Raw genomic sequence first — 20833 nt, 5'->3', positions numbered from 1 at the left:
TTTATAAATAAGAAAATTTTGGCCAGGTATGGTCTCTCACGCCTGTAATCCCTGCACTTTGGGAGGCCAAGGCGGGCGGATCATGAGGTCAGGAGTTCGACACCATCCTGGCCAACATGGCGAAACCCTGTCTCTACTAAAAATACAAAAATTAGCTCGGCGTCATGGCACATGCCTGTAATCCCAGCTACTCAGGAGGCTGAGGCAGGAGAATCGCTTGAACCAGGATGTCGGAGCTTGCAGTGAGCTGAGATTGCACCACTGCACTCCAGCCTGGTGACAGAGAGACTCCATCTCAATAAATAAATAAATAAGAAAGAAAATTTCATTAAATGGGCATAATAGTGTTTTCTGAAGGAGTTGTGATTTGCTGACATAATGCATGTAAAATAATTGCAAAGTGCCAAGCCTCAATAAATTCTCTTTACCTGTCAGCACTTGGGCACACACAAAATTAAATGAAAACCTTCAAGATGAAAACAATACGGGGTCACCTGCATCAGCGAATCAGGATGCTTGAGAGATGCATAATCTTGCCTCCACACTGAAGAGTCTTAAGGGATTTTTTTTTTTTTTTGACAGAGTGTCTTGTTCTGTCACCCAGGCTGGAGTGCAGTCGTGTGATCATGACTCACTGCAGCTGTGACATCCTGGGCTCAAACAATCCTCCCACCTCAGCCTCCTGAGGACTACAGAGGCATGCCACCATGCTCGGCTAATGTTTGTTATTTTTTTGTAGAGACAGGGTTTCGCCATGTTGCCCAGGCTGGTCTTGAACTCCTGGGCTCCAGCGATCCACCCATCTTGGCCTCCTAGAGTGCTGAGATTATAGGTGTTGAGCCACCACACCTGGCCTTAAGGGACTTTTGTCATAGATGTATAAAGGTGAATAATCATTCTTTATACAATCTTCCCCTAAAATGATCTAGGTGTGTCTGACCATCTTTTGGTTTTGCAGAATATTAACTCATTTTCCTTATAGTTCCCTTTATTCTACAGTTAAATGTACTACAGTAATCTTGAAACAGTGATTTTCTGCTCTGAGATTGGGGGATGAAAGATCCCTTTGTAAAGATATGACAATACCTATTAGTTACAATGATTTTTAAGACATTCACAGGTCAAAGACCAAACAAATTAGAAAGGTGTGAGGGTTGAGAAGTCAGCTGCCTAGATCCTGGAATCAGGCTGCCTGAGTTCAATCCCTGCCTCTGATAGTTACCACATTACTTCTACAAGCTACCTAGTTTCTCTGTGCCTCAGTCAGTCTTATTATAGTTGTTGTGAAGGTAAAATTATATGTACAAAGAGCCAGAGTGATGGATACTAAGTAATACTCAATGGAAGTTATTATTGTAATTATTATAATAGCAGCATTTCCCAAAGTGTATTTCAATATCCATCTGAATCAGAGTTTTGCATAATACTTAAGAGATTGGTTGAAACAAAAAAGGGGACTGCATGGTTTTTTTGTTTGTTTTTGAGGCGGAGCCTCGCTCTGTCGCCCAGGCTGGAGGGCACTGGTGCGATCTCGGCTCACTGCAAGTTCCACCTCCCGGGGTTCACGCCTTTCTCCTGCCTCAGCCTCCCGAGTAGCTGGGACTACAGGCGCCCGCCACCACGCCCTGCTAACTTTTTGTATTTTTAGTAGAGACAGGTTTTCACCATGTTAGCCAGGATGGTCTCAATCTCCTGACCTCATTATCCACCCGCCTCAGCCTCCCAAAGTGCTGGGATTACAGGCGTGAGCCACCGCACCCGGCTGACTGCATGGTTTTAAAAAATTCTCTTGGATTTGAGGAGGTTGAGGCTGCAGTGAGCTGTGATCACACCACCGCACTCCAGCCTGGTGACAGAGCGAGACTGTCTCAAAAAAAAAAAAAAAAAAAAAAAAAAAGATATCCTGACTTTGTATAAGACAGAATTTCTCAAAGTCTTTAACACGCTGAGGCATACTGTGAAACACCAAGAAATGATATAACATGAAACATTTCCAAAACAGACTTTATCATAAAGCTTGTTTTGTTTGTGTGTGTGTGTGTTTTTAAAGATACGGGGTCTCATTCTGTTACCCAGGCTGCAGTGCAATCATAGCTTACTGTAGCCTCAAACTCCTGGGCTCAAGTGATCCTCCTGCCTCAGTCTCCTGAGCAGCTGAGACTAAAGGTGCAAACCACTGAGCCAAGCTACCACCACAGAGCCCCTTATTAGAGGACTATAGCATCTGATTGATAATTTGCATATCTTGGAAAATGAGAACCTGGAGTAATATTTGTATGCAACTGTTGAGATAATTGCCTAAATTACAAATCACGTTTTATTCTAATATTTCAATATGTTATTCTTGCTGTATAGTTTAGTGACAAACCTGTCCATGAAGCCAGCAGCTTCATATCAAGGTTCTTTTATGAACCTTTTCAACTATACCATATGCTTAAAAGCTCTGTGTTACTATTCTCCACATCCTGCATTGTATTCAGCCAGTACCTTGAATATTATTGCTATAAAAAGCTACTGATTTTATACTGTCCTTCTAACACTTACAAGAAAAACTTTGACTTTATGCTATTTTTCTAAACTATTAATATTAGAAAACTCATTATAAAACTCACCTCCCCTCCATTAACAAAATCCAGAACAAAATAAAGCTTTTCAGTTGTTTGGAAGGAATAATGCAATCCAACCAAAAATGGATGTTTCACATTTTTCAAGAGCACATTACGTTCAGCCATAATATGTTTTTGCTGGAAAAAAGGCAAAAGATCAATTGTATTATACACTAGAAAACAACTCTCTTAATTGAGAAAATGGGCTTGGGAGAAGCAACAGCTATTTTATTTTACCTCTTTTCTGTTGAGAACTATTTTTTTCTGTAACACTTTGACAGCATAAAATTTTCCATCCAGTTTCCGTTTTGCAAGAAGAACCTGTTATAGTTAAACATTAGTGTACACTATTAGAAATTTCAAATTTTGATAGAAATAATTCACTTGTCAATACATCAATACTTCTTAAATTTTGTAAAAAGAAGAAGTCCATAAGGGACCTAGATCATGTTTTTGTTTTAAAAATCAAGTAGTCAGGCACCATTTCTTAGTCACTTAATGTGTTGATATTTGAGATTTTTAAACTAAATTTAAGTGCCCAAATCTACACTGCTTGAGAACTTTGTGTGTGTGTGCACGCATGTGCTCCAGCCCTGAATCCTGAAGTCTCCTGTACTTTGAGGAGAGAATACTGACCGTAGAAAATACTATTATAAACTTCATGGCTATATTAACAAGGATAAGGAAATGTTTTTTAGGTAATCAAAATGTACTCTTTCATACTGAGATTTTTCTTAACAGGTTTTAAATTCAGAAGAGTTCAGAGGAAAAAGTGCCATGGATTTCTATAGTGGGCTGGGTCGCAGCCACTATAAAGAATCTGAAGGCTTTAAAGAATCTGAAGAAATCTAGAGTATCTTGAAGTGGTACAATTTTGACTCACTGCAGCCTCGACCTTCCCAAGGCTCAGGTGATCATCCCGTCTCAGCCTCCCAAATAGTTGGGACTACAGGCGTGTGCCACCATACCTGGCTAATTTTTCAATTTTTTGTAGAGATGGGGTTTTGTCATGTTATCCAGGCTGGTCTCAAACTCCTGGGCTCAAGCGATCCACCTGCCTCAGCCTTACAAAGTGCTGGGATAACAGACGTGAGCCACCGCACCTGGCCTTCTTTTGTTTTATTGCACTTTGTTGGTTTCTAATCATTTTGCAAGATTTTAATTTTTTTATTAAACATAGCATACATATAGAAAAACTCATCACTACAGCTCAATAAATTGTTACAAAGTGAATACAGCTATGTAACCAGTATGCAGTTCAAAGAAAAAAAAACCCCTGCCAGTAGCCTAAAGCCTCTCTTTTGCTAAATCCCAGTCACGACTCACCCTTCTCCTTCTCAAAGGTAACTAACTACTACCATGTCAACTTGAAATAACACAGATAACTTTTGCCCTTTTTTGAATTTCATGTAATTAGAATCATATGGAAAGTTGTCTGTCTTAATTCTTTTACTCTAAATTATATGAAATACTCATTAACATCGTGGCATATAGCATAGTTCTCATATTTTCTGTGTTATGCAGAATATTCCATTAAATGACACACTACAATGTATCTACTCTCTTGCTGATAGATTATTTATGAATAATGATGCTATAAGCATTCCTGTATATACCTTTCCTAGTGGATATTCATTTCGGTTGGATATGTAACTAGGGAGTAGAACCAATGTGTCTTAGGTAACGCATATACTCAGCTTCAAGAATTAACACCAATTTTCTTTTTCTTTTTTTTTTTTTTGAGACGGAGTCTCGCTCTGTTGCCCAGGCTGGAGTACAGTGGCCGGATCTCAGCTCACTGCAAGCTCTGCCTTTCGGGTTCACGCCATTCTCCTGCCTCAGCCTCCCCAGTAGCTGGGACTACAGGCGCCCGCCACCTTGCCTGGCTAGTTTTTTGTATTTTTTAGTAGAGACGGGGTTTCACCAGGTTAGACAGGATGGTCTCGATCTCCTGACCTTGTGATCCGCCCGTCTCGGCCTCCCAAACTGCTGGGATTACAGGCTTGAGCCACCGCACCATGGCTTGAGCCACCGCACCCAGCCTTAACACCAATTTTCAACAGCAAAAAAAAACAAAACACCTGACCAGGCATGGTGGCTCATGCCTGTAATCCCAGCACTTCGGGAGGCCGAGGTGGGCAGATCACCTGAGGTTGGGAGTTCCAGACCAGCCTGACCAATATGGAGAAAACCCTGTCTCTACTAAAAATACAAAATTAGCAGGGCGTGGTGGCACGTGCCTGTAATCCCAGCTACTCGGGAGCAGTAGAATGACTTGAACCCAGGAGGTGGAGGTTCCAGTGAGCCGAGACTGTGCTACTGCACTCCAGCCTGCGCAACAAGAGCAGAACTCTGTCTCCAAAAAAAAAAAAAAAAAAACCCCACCTAGGAATAAATCTAATTAGAGATATGCAAAAATTCTAAACAGAATGCCATAAAATATTATTGGGAAAAATTAAAGATGAGTTACATTAACAAAGTAATATAGCACGGTCACGGATTTGACACCACCATATTGTAAAGATGATAATTCTTCCCAAATTGATCTACAGAGTCATTGCCATCCCAATAAAATTCAAATAGAATTTTTGCAGAAATTGATATGCTGATTCTGAAATTTATATTGATATGCAAAGGGCTAAGGATAGTCTCTTGAAGAACAAGAAGGGAGGACTTAATTCTGTTGCATATCAAGCTACAGGTGTCACAACAATGTGGTACTGGTGTCAGGATAAACAGATAGGCCAATGAACAGAAAATAAAAAGAAATGCAATCTAGAAACAGAAATACAAAACTTAAAATCTAAAAAGAGGGTGGGCTCAGTGGCTCATGCCTCTAATCCCAGCACTTTGGAAGACTGAGTCAGGCAGATCACTTGAGGTCAGAAGTTCAAGACCAGCTTGGCCAATGTGGTAAAACCCCGTCCCCACTAAAACTACAAAAATTAGCCAGACATGGTGGTGTGTGCCTGAAATCCCAGCTACTCGGAAGGCTGAGGCAGGAGAATCGCGTGAAGCTGGGAGGCAGAGGCTGCAGTGAGTGGAGATAGCACCATTGCACTCTGCACTCCAGGCTGGGCGACGAAGTGATACTCTGTCTCCAAAAAAAAAAAAAAAAAAAAAAAAAATTCTAAAAACAGGTCTGTGAAGGTATAAATAGTGGATATATAAGGTGGCCCTGGAGATCAGGTGGCCCATCAAACGGCGAAAAAAGTTTTTATAAACTTTATAGGATCAGCTGGTTATCCACATGGACAAAAATGAACTGTGATGCTATGCCTCCCATTATATGCAAGAACCAAATCCTGGTAAGACTCTAGATCTAAACATTAAGTTTCCAAAAGATAATGCCTCTTTTTTTTTTTTTGAGATGGGGTCTTTCTATGTTGCCCAGGCTGGTCTTGGACTCCCGAACTCAAGTGATCTTCCTGCCTCAGGCTCCTGAGTAGCTGGGATTACAGGTATATGCCACAATGCTTTTGTTTTTAATGACAGAATTCTGTTTTTAAAGACAGATAATTTTTTTTCTTAATGAGAACTATCTCTAGCATTCCAACAGAATTTTGGGGATTTAGAGAGCAGGATTCGGCCGGGCGCGGTGGCTCAAGCCTGTAATCCCAGCACTTTGGGAGGCCGAGGCGGGTGGATCACAAGGTCAGGAGATCGAGACTATCCTGGCTAACATGGTGAAACCCCGTCTCTACTAAAAATCCAAAAAACTAGCCGGGCGCGGTAGCGGGCGCCTGTAGTCCCAGCTACTTGGGAGGCTGAGGCGGGAGAATGGCGTGAACCCGGGGGGCGGAGCTTGCAGTGAGCCGAGATTGCGCCACTGCACTCCAGCCTGGGAGACACAGTGAGACTCCGTCTCAAAAAAAAAAAAAAAAAAAAAGAGAGCAGGATTCATTTCTAACTTTCTATTGCTTATACTAGCACAATACTCAGCATGTAGCAGATAATATGTATTTACTGAGTGAATAAACATACATGGGTTTAATTGCATAGCCACAGTTGCTAGTCTTAAGGAAACTCAGAAAACAAACTGGAGTTACCAAAAGCTACAAAAAATACAGCAAAATATGATTAAATACTTACATATTCCATTTTTACTAAAGACTGAAGTACAGTGCAAAAAAGCACTTAAATATATTTGATGATTCTGATAACTTCATCTATGATGCTTTCCTGTTAACCCTGGCCTTAAGTGATTATCCTTCCTTGGTATGGCTATACTGCCAAATTACATGATTCATCTGACACCATAAGAAAATAAGCAGGGTCTTTACACATTCATTTCCTTCTCAAACTGTTATTTACACAGCTGCTCATTTTGGTCTTTCCAACTTTGGCTTAAATAGCATATCTTCTGAAAAGCTATGTAAGTGGGAATCTTCCCTCAGCTGCCTATTGTCCTTTGTCATTTCACCCTATTCTTCATTTCCTGCACTGCTATTATTATTTGTACTTATTTACTTGACTGAATATTTTTAATTGACTATTCTCCCAACCCTAGATTGTAAGCACCACAAAGGTAGTAACCATGTCACTACCTGGTTAGAAATTCTGTAATTTTCTAACCAGGGTCCAGAAGGGTAAATACCTTCTGAATAAGTGAATTTTATTATAGAATTTGAGTAGATGCCTTTTCTCCCTAATTATTGTTAGTATTTTGAGGGTGAGGAAAGTATCTTAATTCCATTTCCTGCAAGCCAAAAAGTCCTGTGGCTCCCACCCATAAAGCATGAATTCCTTAAGTACTTACTTACTGAATGAGAAAATAAAAACACTTTAGGCTGGGGATGGTAGCTCACATCTGTAATCCCAGTACTTTGGGAGGTCAAGGATGGGAGGATCACTTAAGGAAAGAAATTTGAGACCAGCCTGGGCAAGAGAACAAGGCCCTGTCTACAAAAGAGTGAAAAAATTAGCTGGGCGTGGTGGTGTATGAGTATAGTCCCAGCCACTCGGGAGGCTGAGGAGTGAGGATGGCTTGAGCCCAAGAGTTCATGTGTGCTATGATTGCACCACTACAGTCCAGCCTGGACAGCAGAGTGAGACGCTGTCTCTAGAAAAAAAACAAAAACAAAAACCAAATAAAAACCTCACAAAACACTCTTACCTTGCCAAAGCTGCCTTTTCCAATAACTTTTAAGAAATCAAAGTCAGTTGGTTTGGCACTGAAATAAATTAACAATAAGAATTAGCCTCCTAGAAATTGGAAAGATTAACTTTTAAACATTTCTTAGCACTTCCCTCTTTAATAAAATAAATGTTAGGCACAAAACACTTCAGCCTAGTAACTCCAGCTTTCCTGCTGAGCATTTCATCTTTCATATATAGTAGGTAATATGAATAGTAATAATATCTACTCTCTGATTAGATAAGGCATTTCATAACTTTAAGCCTCATTAAGTTCTGCTTAAGAGGAACTTCAATAATACTCTCTTTGAGAGAAAAGGATATATGCATATCCTATATGTAGAGTTTTGAACTCGAAATAGCTTCTATCTAAACCTATTTTATTAACCATGGCCCAATGTTGTTGAGGAAACTGAGTAACTATATAAATTAGTGATACATTCTAAGGACTATATAGCATGTGGTAATTCTTCTGAAAATGAAGCTGTTAGTTGGAACACCTAAAGACGCTAAGAATAATTTCTGATGGAGAAAAAAGTCATTACAGTGTTTCACATATAAACCACGTATTGTACATTAAAGATAAAAGACTTCTTAGCTTATTCTCATGGATGGCAATACAGGAAAGCCAGGAACAGAAAAGCAAGAGGGAATACTAAGACTGCCCTTTTATTTATGTTAACTTAACCTATCAAGTAAAAATAGCATTGGCTGTTAGACAAAAACACACGGAAGCAGAAAGGGGAGCTTAAGCAGCCAAAAGAGCCGTTTCCTCCAACCCGGTCTGAATTCGTAAGTTGTATGGGAAGAGGGGAATAAATCCATTTGGATTTGAAATTTGCTTAATTATCAAAAAAAGAAAAATAGTTAATTCAAATATGAGAGTAAAACCAGAACTAGGTTAAATAATGACAGGTAAAGATTAGTGAGATAAACACTTAACTATATTTAGATGTTTTTCTTCTTCAAAAACCTGCTCTCTGGACTATTTTCTTCTTTAAAGATATGCAGAGGTACCGAAATAACTTTGTAAACAAATCTAACAGTGAAAAACATGCAGATCCCTCAAACATAATAAATAGGTGAGCTGAGTCCATACTCCAAGCCCCGCTGTTAACTGCTAGGGATTAACCTTAACTGAAAGCCAATTTCCATTTTTGGCCAGGCACAGTGGCTCACGCCTGTAATCCCAGCACTTCGGGGGGTTGAGGTGAGCGGATCACCTGAGATCAGGAGTTCAAGACCAGCCTGCCCAACATGGTGAAACCCTGTCTCTACAAAAATACAAAAATTAGCCAGGCATGACAGTGGGTGCCTGTAATCCCAGGTATTCAGGAGGCTGAGGCAGGAGAACCTGGGAGGCAGAGGCTGCAGTGAGCGGAGATCGCACCATTGCACTCCAGTCTAGGCGACAGAGCAAGACTCCGTCTCAAAAAAAAAAAGAAAAAAAAAATTTCCACTTTTTGTGCTGCCATTTTTGTTCAATGCTATGAACAACAGAAAAGAATGCTTAAAACCAAACTTCCAGTTAGCATCCTATTTATCTGCTTTCCTTTGAAGCAAAAACTCTTCAAGCTAAGTTTTGAAAACTCCTTGTCTCTACCTGCTGTCCTCTCCTCTAGTTCTCTAGTGAACCCTTTCTGATCACAGTCTTATACCAACTACCATATCACTGAAACTGCTCATTAAAAGTCACCAATGACTTTATGAAATCCAGTGGTCAATTTTCAATCTTCGTATTACTTGCCCTATCAGCAACATTAACAGAGTTAATTACTCCCTCCTCTTTCAGGCACTCTTCCCCTGACCTCAGGCAACCATATTCCTGGTTTTTCTCTCATCTTACTGACTGCTCTTTCTCAGTCTCTGTAAGCAGTACTTTCCTGACCTCATAATGTTGAAGTGTCCCAGGACACAGTCCTTGGACCACTTCTCCCATCTGCCTATAATCATTCTCCAAGTAGAGCAAAAGGGTAGAGAAAGGGTAGGAAAAGCCTACAATGAAAAAACACTTCAGAATAAATGTAATATGCCTGTAAGGATAATTAAGTAAGTAAGGGCGGCAAGACCACATTCCTCTTCCAACCCATGGCAGACACTACTAATCAATTAAGTCTGGGAATATGGGGAGAAATTGGGTAAACAAAGTTTAATAGCCTTTAATATTCTAATGTCCATTATGACTCCTCTGGAACAAGCTGGCTAACAACAGGAGTGCACCAATTACACCAAACACCAGCAGAATGTCAATTAGGCCTGCAAGGGTGCTTTTTCTCAGGGGACCTCATAGGACTTATGGTCCTTATGGTCCCTTGGGAAATATGGTCTACTGATTTTACACACACACACACACACACACACACCCAGAAAACTGATGATAAAACAGCAGAACCCAATTAACAATCTGTGGATTAAAAGTTCCTTAGGGCTCTCCTAAAGCAATGAAAAGCTGGAGCAGTAAATCAGTCAAGCATATGATAGCACTGTATTCACTGTAACTATGGTTATATTTCAAAGGCCTCCAGTTAAATTAGTGTAATTATACATATCTGCATACTCTCAAAAAAGATCTTCCTAAAATTCAGTTAAAAAATTGTTTGGAACAAATTAAACATACTGAGGATTTCCAGATGGTCCCAGGTTGATGTTCTGTGAGGTAGAGTGTAGCTGTTAAGATGGGGGGAAAAAAACAACATTCTTATTGGAGCATCAAAAATTAATTAATGTTTTGAAATAAAATATTTATAACTGTACCACAAATATTTGGTTTGTTGCCATGTTAAAGAAACCCAAGGTCCTCATTCTCAGTAAGGGTATAGACTTAACTTGGAAATACACATAATTGACAAAAACATAATCATTTTGCTCACGGTAATTTTCAAGAACTGTTGTAAGAAAAAACGTAAGCCAGAAATCAAGCTCTAAGTTGGCAAATGAAAGAAATAAACTGAGGAAAGCTCCTTGGAGGAGGTGGGTATTGAAACCGCAATTTAAGAGGGATCACTTTTTTAAAAACTGGTTAAAAATGGCTTGTTTTTCAAGTTTTCAAATAGTTTGTCAAAGAAATGACAGGATGATGACAATGATGATCGCAAATGCCGCGTTTTCAGTTTTAATTTGATGGCAGGTAAATACAGACAAAACAAACATAGAAAGCAGTGCTTTTCTTTTCTTTTTTTGAGACAGAGTCTCACTCTGTCGCCCAGGCTGGAGTGCAGTGGTGCAATCTCGGCTCACTGCAAGCTCTGCCTCCCGGGTTCATGCCATTCTCCTGCCTCAGCCTCCCGAATAGCTGGGACTGCAGGTAACCATGCCCAGCTAATTTTTTTGTATTTTTAGTAGAGATAGTGTTTTACTGTGTTAGCCAGGATGGTCTCCATCTCCTAACCTTGTGATCCGCCCACCTCAGCCTCCTAAAGTGCTGGGATTACAGGCGTGAGCCACCGCACCCGGCCTTTTCTTTCTAATTCTAGCACTGTGGTAGCGCCAACATTTTATATAGGCTTTTCTCTTTGCAACAGTTAACACAGTAAGCTTAAGCCCTGGTATTAATTTAGAAGCAAATCTTTATTTACCTAGTATGCTATAAAGAAATGTAAGTAATAAAAGATTCTAGTTCACTAATAATTAGCTAAAATTTTAACTCAAAAATCCCAGAAGATTAATCTAGTGATCTCATCAGAGTGAGCATTTTTTATAAAAGCCAAGTGTAAGTAAATTCTGCTTCACATAAATAAACTTTAAAACTCTTTATACATTCAGATAATTAAATCAGTTATAAATGTTTCAAAAATGTATACGTTTATGAGTGTTCTATGTAATTATACTTCATATAAGCTATAAATATAAAAAAGCTTTTAAAAACTTCTCTAATCAGAACCACTCTTTTTTTTTTTTTTTTTTTTTGAGACGGAGTTTCACTCTTGTTGCCCAGGCCGGAGTGTAGCGGCCCCATCTTCACTCACTGCAACCTCCACCTCGTGGGTTCAAACGATTCTCCTGCCTCAGCCTCCCAAGTAGCTGGGATTATAGGCACACGCCACCACGCCTGGCTAATTTTTGTATTTTTAGTACATATAGGGTTTCGCCATGTTGACCAGGCTGGTCTCGAACTCCTGACCTCAGGTGATTCACCCACCTCAGCTTCCCAAAGTACTGGGATTACAGGCATGAGCCACTGCACCCGGCCAAGAAAATTTTATCTTATCAAACCTCTTATTTTAGACACATGTAATATATATTTGTACTTCAATTCATTCCAAATTTATAATCTCTAGAATATAAACTATTTTTTCAAATAAAGGGCAAATAATCTCATCCTTCAAAAGTTCTTAAGTTTCTGAGTGGGAGCGGTGGCTCATGCCTGTAATCCCAGCACTTTGGGAAGCCGAGGCAAGTGGATCATCTGAGGTCAGGAGTTCGAGATCAGCCTGGCCAACATGGTGAAACCCTGTCTCTACCAAAAATACAAAAATTAGCTGGGCGTGGTGATGAGCACCTGGAATCCCAGCTACTAGGAAGGCTGAGGCAGGAGAATCCCTTGAACCCATGAGGTGGAGGTTGCAGTGAGCTGAGATAGCAGCACTGCACTCCACCGTGGGCGACAGAGTGAGATTCTGTCTCAAAAAAATAAATAAATAAAATAAATAAGTTTCTTATGAAAAAACAACATTGGCACCAGCATTGTAGTTACAATTCAAATTTATTTCCTATTGCTACACCTATACATAAAAAATTCATTAAATGAGATTAGTCCTGTTGTGGCATAGTTTTAACATAAGAGTAGTCTTTAATGTTTAAATATTACAGTGTTCCTTTCTACTAAGAAACTGCTATAAAATAATCAAACAAATAAATACTAAAAACGGAAGAAAAAAATAAATACTTCAGTGTTCCTTTGACTCTTACAATGTAATTCAAACTGAGTTGTAACTTTAATACACTTATTCTTTTAATGAATGTGCAGATAACTGGTTTAATTTTCCATTCAATACATTTTTCTCATAAAGATGAAGGAAGGCTGGGTGCAGTGGCTCACGCCTGTAATCCCAGCAATTTGGGAGGCCGAGGCAGGCAGATCACAAGGTCAGGAGTTCAAGACCAGCCTGGCTAACACGGTGAAACCCCATCTCTACTAAAAATACAAAAATTAGCTGGGCATGGTGGTGCACACCTGTAGACCCAGCTACTTGGGAGGCTGAGGCAGGAGAATCGCTTGAACCCAGGAGGAGGAGGTTGCAGTGAGCCAAGATTGCACCACTGTACTCAGCATGGGCAACAGAGAGACTCCATCTCAAAAAAAAAAAGAAGGAAGAGGATTAAATATAGTGCAGATTAAACAACATGAACAACTTGTCCCCTGAAGTATGTTAATATGTTAATATGTAATTAGATTTTATTATTTAGGCAAGGATTTCCCTAATGGAGCACATTTCTGAAATGATGAAAATTATTAGAATATATAATTAGACAACTGTACTTACTATTTCTGAAGACAATATCCAGTCACTAAATTGAGGGTGAGGTATAATTTCTTAACAGAATGAATACTAATTGAGATCATTTAAGTTTCTTGACTTCCCTTGGCCTCTATTTTTCTCTGTATCAATAAGGGGGTAGGTCCAGATGCCCTCTAAAATATTCCAGCTAGGAGCTTCACTTAATTATTCACTTAAAAGTCCTTAATAGGCCAGGCACGGTGGCTCACGCCTGTAATCCCAGCACTTTGGGAGGCCAAGGCCGGCAGATCACAAGGTCAGGAGATTGAGATCATCCTGGCTAACACGGTGAAACCCTGTCTCTACTAAAAATACAAAAAATTAGCTGGGCGTGGAGGTGGGCGCCTGTAATCCCAGCTACTCGAGAGGCTGAGGCAGGAGAATGGCGTGAACCCGGGAGGCGGAGCTTGCAGTGAGCCGAGATCCTGCCACTGCCCTCCAGCCTGGGCGACAGGGCGAGACTCCGTCTCAAAAAAAAAAAAAAAAAAAAAAAAAAAAAAATCCTTAATAAATAGTTACAATTATATGACAAAGTATGGCTTTTTCCTTTTTTTAAAAGAGATTCTTTTTATCAGTATTTTAAAATCTCAAGGGATTCTAGTGGAAGTTTCAGACATTATGGATGGAAAAAGAAAAAAAGGAACAAAACTCAGATTTAAAGCCAACAGTGGCAGAACCCAGAAATCTCTCAGCTTGGTTCTGTCTTCAAGTTGTCTGCAGTTGTCTTCCACTGCAAGGCAAGATAGTCTTCAAATAACCTAAACCTACCCAGTCTCACATGAGTAGCAAGCAAAACACGAAAAATCATGATTACATAGATTTTAATCTTTAAAACATTACTTGAATACATTCATTTTTCAATTAAAAATACTAATAGCTGGAAAGTGTCAAAAATATTAGGAAAAGCATTTTTAAAAATCCATAAAAATCCATATATTATCAATATATAATTTTGCAAATATTTACACTACTTTCATATAGTATTTGCATATTTTTAAAAAACTGACTATAAATGATACTGTGTGAATATGCATATACATTTTAAATACTGATTTCGCTTAATATATCGAAGCTTAAAATCTGATCTTCAAAAATAAAATGCATAACATATATGGACAAACACTAAGTGACTGGTAAATATTTAGGTTGATTCTAATACTGTTTTTAGTAGATCATACAGAAATGAACATCTTTTGCTTTTTTCTGTGTGGATTATTTCATTTGCATCAATTCCTGATGTGAATTGTTTTCCAAAGGAGTTGCAGAAAATTATGACAGCAATGATGACCAAGGGTGCTCGTTTTACCTTACTGTTATCAGTTCTGCAATATTTTATTTACATTTTTATTGATTTGAGAGAGCAATAAAAATCTCTCTAAGATTTTCATTTGCTAATAGCATCAATGTTGAACATTTTCCTCTATGTTTTTTTACTAAGAGTATTCCTTCACGCCCCATTTCCTTTTATCTACTATAGTGTTAAGTATCATTCTTTTAAAAAACCCATTTGTATGAGCTTTTCATACAGACGTTATTTCTTGTTATGCCTTATTTATTACGAATGTTTTCCCGGTTTGTTGTTTCTCTTTTGACCAGCTACAGAGATTTTTTTTTTTTAAGTTTTTTACATTGTCCTAGGAACAACCATGTCACAGATGTAAAAGTTAGATTTGTTCTCTTAACTGAAAATCTTGGGGTATCTGAGAAGGAAAATTACTACTTTCCAGCAGTCACAAAAAAGGAGTATGTCTTTTTTCAAAATGAAGATTTCAGCCCTAGGACACTAATATTCCAATGCACCATGTTATCTTTTAAATCACAAAAACAGAGCCATAACAGAATTAACAGGCATTATAAAGAAAAACTGTGTTTCAACCCATCATCTCTGATTTTCATGTACATATTTAATAATAGTTGTTTAAAAGTTTGAATTATGTAGATATATTTATATAACATTTATAATAATTTAATTGCTACAGAGTAATACTTTGAGTTAAATTATTACAATTTACCTCTCCCACACAACTAAGGTAAATGTTGAAAACATCTTCGTAATAAGGCACAAGCCTATTTTACTTATTACCATCATGATTTAGTTTTAAAAACAACACTGGTCAGGCGTGGTGGCTCATGCCTGCAATCCCAGCACTTTGAGAGGCCAAGGCAGGGGGATCAGGAGGTCAGGAGTTCGAGCAGCCTGGCCAATATGGTGAAACCCCGTCTCTACTAAAAATACAAAAATTAGCCGGGTGTGGTGGCAGGCACCTGTAGTCCCAGCTACTAGGGAGGCTGAGGCAGGAGAATCGCTTGAACCTGGGAGGCGGAAGTTGCAGTGAGACAAGATCGTGCCAATGACTCTGGCCTGGGCAACAGTGCGAGACCCCATCTCAAACAAACAAACAAACAAAAAACAAAACAAAGCTACCCTATTCTGTTAGGAACACATATTGATTATGTACATACATCACAGAAATAAAAGTTAGTTGATGCCAACTGGTATGTGTGTACTGACTGTTCTGTATAGAAAATCCTGACAATGCAGAGGAAGTCGGATGTAATGTGGTTGAGAAGGCCTTTTCTGTTGGCCAAAATTCAAAATAGTTTCAAGTGTGGCAATAACGATAAAATAAGACATAAAGTGAAGAAAGTAGAATATAAAATTGTATACACTGCATAATTAAAATCAGGTAATTTTAAAACCCTATACATTAGAGAAGATTGGAAAGAAAATTACCAGAATGTTAAAAATTTCTAGGTGTGGGTGCAATAATATGGGTAATACTTTTCTTTTTACCTACTATTTTCAAATTTGTCTGATTAACCTATATTACTTTTTAGTATAAAAAGTACTCATTCTATATGTTTTGTAAGAAATAGTGATCTGTGGCCTGGGTGCAGTGGCTCATGCCTATAATCCCAGCATTTTGAGAGGCCGAGGCAGGTGGATCATTTGAGGTCAGGAGTTCGAAACCAGCCTGACCAATATGGTGAAATCCCATCTCTACTAAATGCAAAAATTAGCTAGGCATGGTGGCAGGCACCTGTAATCCCAGCTACTGGGGAATCTGAGGCAGGAGAATCACTTGAACCCGGGAGGTGGAGGTTGCAGTGAGCTGAGATTGCGCCACGGCACTACAGCCTGGGTGACAGAGTGAGACTCCATCTCAAAAGAAAAAAGAAATACTCATCTGTAAGAGATATGTGCATTTGTTTTTATGCGTTCTACATAGTAGAAACTCTACTATGGATGAAATTACTTCATTTGAAGTAAGTGTCCTAAAGCCACTAATTTCATCTTTGGGGAATGGTACTTTTTCTATTAAGAAAGAAAATTCCTCTTAATACCTTCTGAGAACTTCTTTCATCCTCATCTTCAGATGGATCTGACTGGTGTTTTGGACTGTCCATTTGAAGGAATGCTCTGACATCTGGACTAAAAACAAAAATTAACTTTATTATAACTTCAAAAGCATTTCTACAGCGTTTCTCCCTTTTAAAAGGAAAATCAAAATAGAAATAACTACATTAGCATTTACAGTAAGAAAGTCAAACAGAATCCATTAATATTCATTATTATAAATATAATAAGCAAATTAATTTTTTAAAAATAGAGAAACAGACAAATGGGCAAATATATAAACAGGAAGTATATGGAAAAGAAAACCCAAATGACAAGCAAATTTGTGAAGATGGCTAACTTCACTAGTAATCAGAGAAATATAAGTTAAAATGATAATGAGATATCATGTTATGTCCATTATCTGGCAAAGGTTAGAAAGACAGATAATACCAAAAGTTGGTAAAAAAAAAAAAAAAATAGGGTTAAGAGAAATGCTCAAATATTGTTGGTGACAATGCAGAATGAAGCAACTTTTCTGAAAAAGCAATCTGGCAACACTTGGTAAAACTGTATATGCATTTTCCCTGGGCCCCAGAAATTCTAATTTTTGTGGTAAACCATAGAAAAAATTATGTGCAGGTCCAGTGAAAGGCATGTAATTATAATGTTCATTGCAGCATTTTCTGTAACAGGAAGTTAGAAGCAAAATAGGCATTTATCACCAGGCAAATGAGTAAGTCAACTATGGTAACTGCCTACAGGGAGTAACAGTCAACAGTCAGAAGCAAGAAACTATAGCACAGTACCATTTATATATATATATATATATTTTAAATACTCACAGACACAAAACATCAATCTGTTTACTGAAGATACACAGATATATAAGGACAAATATCAAACACATTAAAGTGGGTGTCAACGGGGGGATGAGGAAATGGCTATGAAGATGAAGGATGAAGAGAAAAAAATGGACTAAAATTAGAGATGGCCCACAGATGGACTCATGACGACTGTGGGGAATAATTAAATCTCCATACCTGGCACCTTCTCCCCAGTCTGTCCTTAATTATTTAATCAAGTAATACATATTATTTGTAGGAAACTCGAAATTTGAAAAATTATTTTTAAAAAGAGGAGGCCTTAGCCAGGAGTGGTGGCTCATGCGTGTAATCCCAATGCTCTGTGAGGCTGAAGCAGAAGGATAATTTGAGGCCAGGAGTTGGATACCAGCCTGGGCAACATGGCAAGACTCTGTCTCCACAAAAAATAAAAACAAAAAAACCCAGGCATGATGGTGTGCACTTGTCATCCTAGCTACTCAGAAGGCTAAGGCAGGAGGATTACTCGAGCCCTGGAGGCTGAGGCTGCAGTGAACCAAGATTGCACCACCCCATTCCAGCATGGGTGACAAAGCAAGAACTTGGCTCTAAAAATAAATAAACAAAATAGGAAAAAAATAGAAAGAAAAAGAATTGGGCTGGTGTAAATGTAAAATGGTACAGCCACTGTGGAAAACAGTTTGGCAGTTGCTTGAAAAGTTAAACACAGAGTTACCTTATGACTCAGCAATTTCAAACCTAGGCAAAGACCCAAGAGAAATAAAAACATATGTTCACATAAAAACTCATACATGATTTCTCACAGCAGCATTATTCATAATAGCCAAAAAGTGGAAATATCCCAAATGTCCACCAATAGATGAACGAATAAACAAAATGTGGTGTTATCCATACAATGGGATATTATACAGCCATAAAAAGGAATGGAGAGCACTAACATATGCTGTAACATGAATGAATCTCACAAATATTATGCTAAATGAACAAAGGAAAAAAAAAGTCACCTACTATATACTTTCATTTTAATAGGCAAATCTGTACAGACAGAAAGTAGAATAGTGGTTGCCAAGGGTTGGGGGAGGAGAGAATTTGGAGGTAAAGTTTCTTTTTAAGGGGGATGAAAATGTTAGATTAGCTTTGAGGTGATAGAATTAGTGATGACGGTTGTAAAGCATCGTGAATATACTAAAAACTACTGGGCCGGGTGCAGTGGCTCACACCTGTAATTCCAGCACTTTGGGAGGCCGAGGCGGGTGGATCAAGAGGTAACGAGTTCAAGACCAGCCTGGCCAACATAGGGAAATCCTGTGTCTACTGAAAATACAAAAAATTGCCGGGTGTGGTGGCATGCACCTGTAGTCCCAGCTACTCAGGAGGCTGAGGCAGGAGAATCTCTTGAACCCGGGAGGTGGAGGTTGCAGTGAGCCGAGATGGCACCATTGCACTCCAGCCTGGGTGACAGAGCAAAACTCTGTCTCAAAAAACAAAAAACTAATGAATTATACACTTTAGAATAATTTAAATGGTGAATTTTTAACTTAATAAAAAAGGTTTATAAAATGTAGGGGTGGGGATTTTCAGTCTTACCACATAGAAGCAACCACTGTTAACATTTTGGCATATTTTATTTCAGTCTTTTTCTCTGCACATTTAAGATCACAATATATTTAAAATTTCACTTTAAAATTACATCATAAACATTTCCCTGTTTTGTTAAAAACTTTATAAACAATCACTTTTGATAGATGCGTGATATATAACATGAATGTACTAAAAATTACTCAATGATTCTTCCACTTGAGCGTATGACTTCCAACTTTTCATTACCATAAACAATGCTGCAGTTGACAATCTTTGTGCATAGTATCAGAACTCTACGACTTTCAGAATAGATTTTTAAAAATAAAATTACTCATCTGAATTATAAACCATTTTACAGTATTAAACAAATACAGTTTGTAAGACTGATTTCCAGAGCAGTTGTACCAATTTATACTCTTCTAGCAGTATATGAACATCCTGAAGACTCTCAGGCTTGATTTGCATTAAATGTTACATTTTATATTAACATCTTGGATAATTTGATGTGCAAAACTGTATTTTAAAGAGGAACTACTCAGTATCACTTTCAGTAAAAAGTGAAATGCAAAATTAAAGCAACAGTAAGATACCATTACCCATTCACCAGAATGGCTAAAATGGAAGACTAACAATACTGAGTGTTAATGAGGTAAGCAACATGATTTCATATGCTCATGGAAAATGTACAACGGGTAAATCACTTTGCAAAACTATTTTGCATTATCCACTAAAGTTAAACATATACATACTCTACAACCCACAAGTTCTACTCCAAGATACATCAGAAATGTTGGCACATGTGCACCAAAAGGTATGTTAATGGCAGTATTATTTATAATAGTCAGAAAATAGGAATATTAGTATCTTAAATGCCCATCAACAGTAGAATGAATCAACTGTGGTATACTCATACAATGGAACATTATACAACAATGGAAATGAACAAACTATAGCTACATGCAACAACATGGATGACTCTCACATTGCTGGGAAATAAGCCAGACAGAGAACACATATCGTATGATTCCATTTATATAAAGTTCAAAAACAGGGAACACACTAATCTATTTTGTTAAAAGTTAGGCTGATAGTTACCTTTGGGAAGGAAGAAAGAAAGAGAGACTGAAAGAGGATGTGTAAGAGATCTCAGGGGTGTTCATAATATTTTCTTTTTTGGCCTTGGGGGGATGATATAATTCAGTTATGTTTATTTCTCATAATTTATTGAGCTATACAGTCCTGATCTGGGCACTTTTCTCTTTGTTATACTCAATAAAATTAAAATAAGGTATTTCTGCTTCCATTTCATTTCTTAAATACATAAGGAAATGTTTAGTTTCTCTGACAATAAGCCATTTCTGTGTCCTTCTTTGTGAACCATTCAATGTGCTTTGTCCTGGTTTCTTTTTTTTTTTTTTTTGGTGTCTTAAGTGTTTGCATGGGCTCTTTCTATGTTAAATGTATTTATCTATCGTCCTTTATCATGGAAAGCTTTTTCTGTATTTTTGGTTTTCAATTTTACTTACTTATGATTTGCAGGTTCAAAAGTTTTGCTTTGTTTTTTTGCTTTTGCTGTTTTAGAGATGGGTCTCACTCTGCCACCCAGGTTGGACTGCAGTGGGATAATCACGGCTCACTGCAGCCTGGATCTCCTGGGCGCGGGTGATCCTCCTACCTTACTACCTCAGCCTCCTGAGCAGTTGAGACTACCAGCACATGCCACCATGACAGGCTGATTTTTTGCATCTTTTCTGTAGAGAGGGTTTGGCATGCTGCATGGGTTGGTCTTGAACTCCTGGACTCAAGTGATCTGCCTGCCTTGGCCTCCCA

The 20833-nt window shown here is 38.4% G+C and overlaps 1 protein-coding gene across 4 annotated transcripts in view; it reads right to left on the bottom strand.

Annotated features, from left to right (window-relative positions):
• Positions 1–20833, bottom strand: part of LOC112630067 (serine/threonine-protein kinase Sgk3) — a 191998-nt gene that overhangs the window by 23507 nt on the left and 147658 nt on the right. For all 4 annotated transcript variants that reach the window (XM_025394128.1, XM_025394126.1, XM_025394127.1 and 1 more), the window contains 5 exons: positions 16586–16673; positions 10360–10409; positions 7723–7780; positions 2844–2927; positions 2613–2744 (listed from right to left, as the gene is read on the bottom strand). In XM_025394128.1, the coding sequence (XP_025249913.1) occupies positions 2613–2744; positions 2844–2927; positions 7723–7780; positions 10360–10409; positions 16586–16673 (412 nt within the window). The remainder of the gene's footprint in view (positions 1–2612; positions 2745–2843; positions 2928–7722; positions 7781–10359; positions 10410–16585; positions 16674–20833) is intronic.

This window comes from Theropithecus gelada, chromosome 8, assembly GCF_003255815.1.
Source record: "Theropithecus gelada isolate Dixy chromosome 8, Tgel_1.0, whole genome shotgun sequence".
NCBI lineage: Eukaryota > Metazoa > Chordata > Mammalia > Primates > Cercopithecidae > Theropithecus > Theropithecus gelada.
Note: the sequence above shows the minus strand (reverse complement) of the source record. Positions and strands in the feature narration are given on the sequence as shown.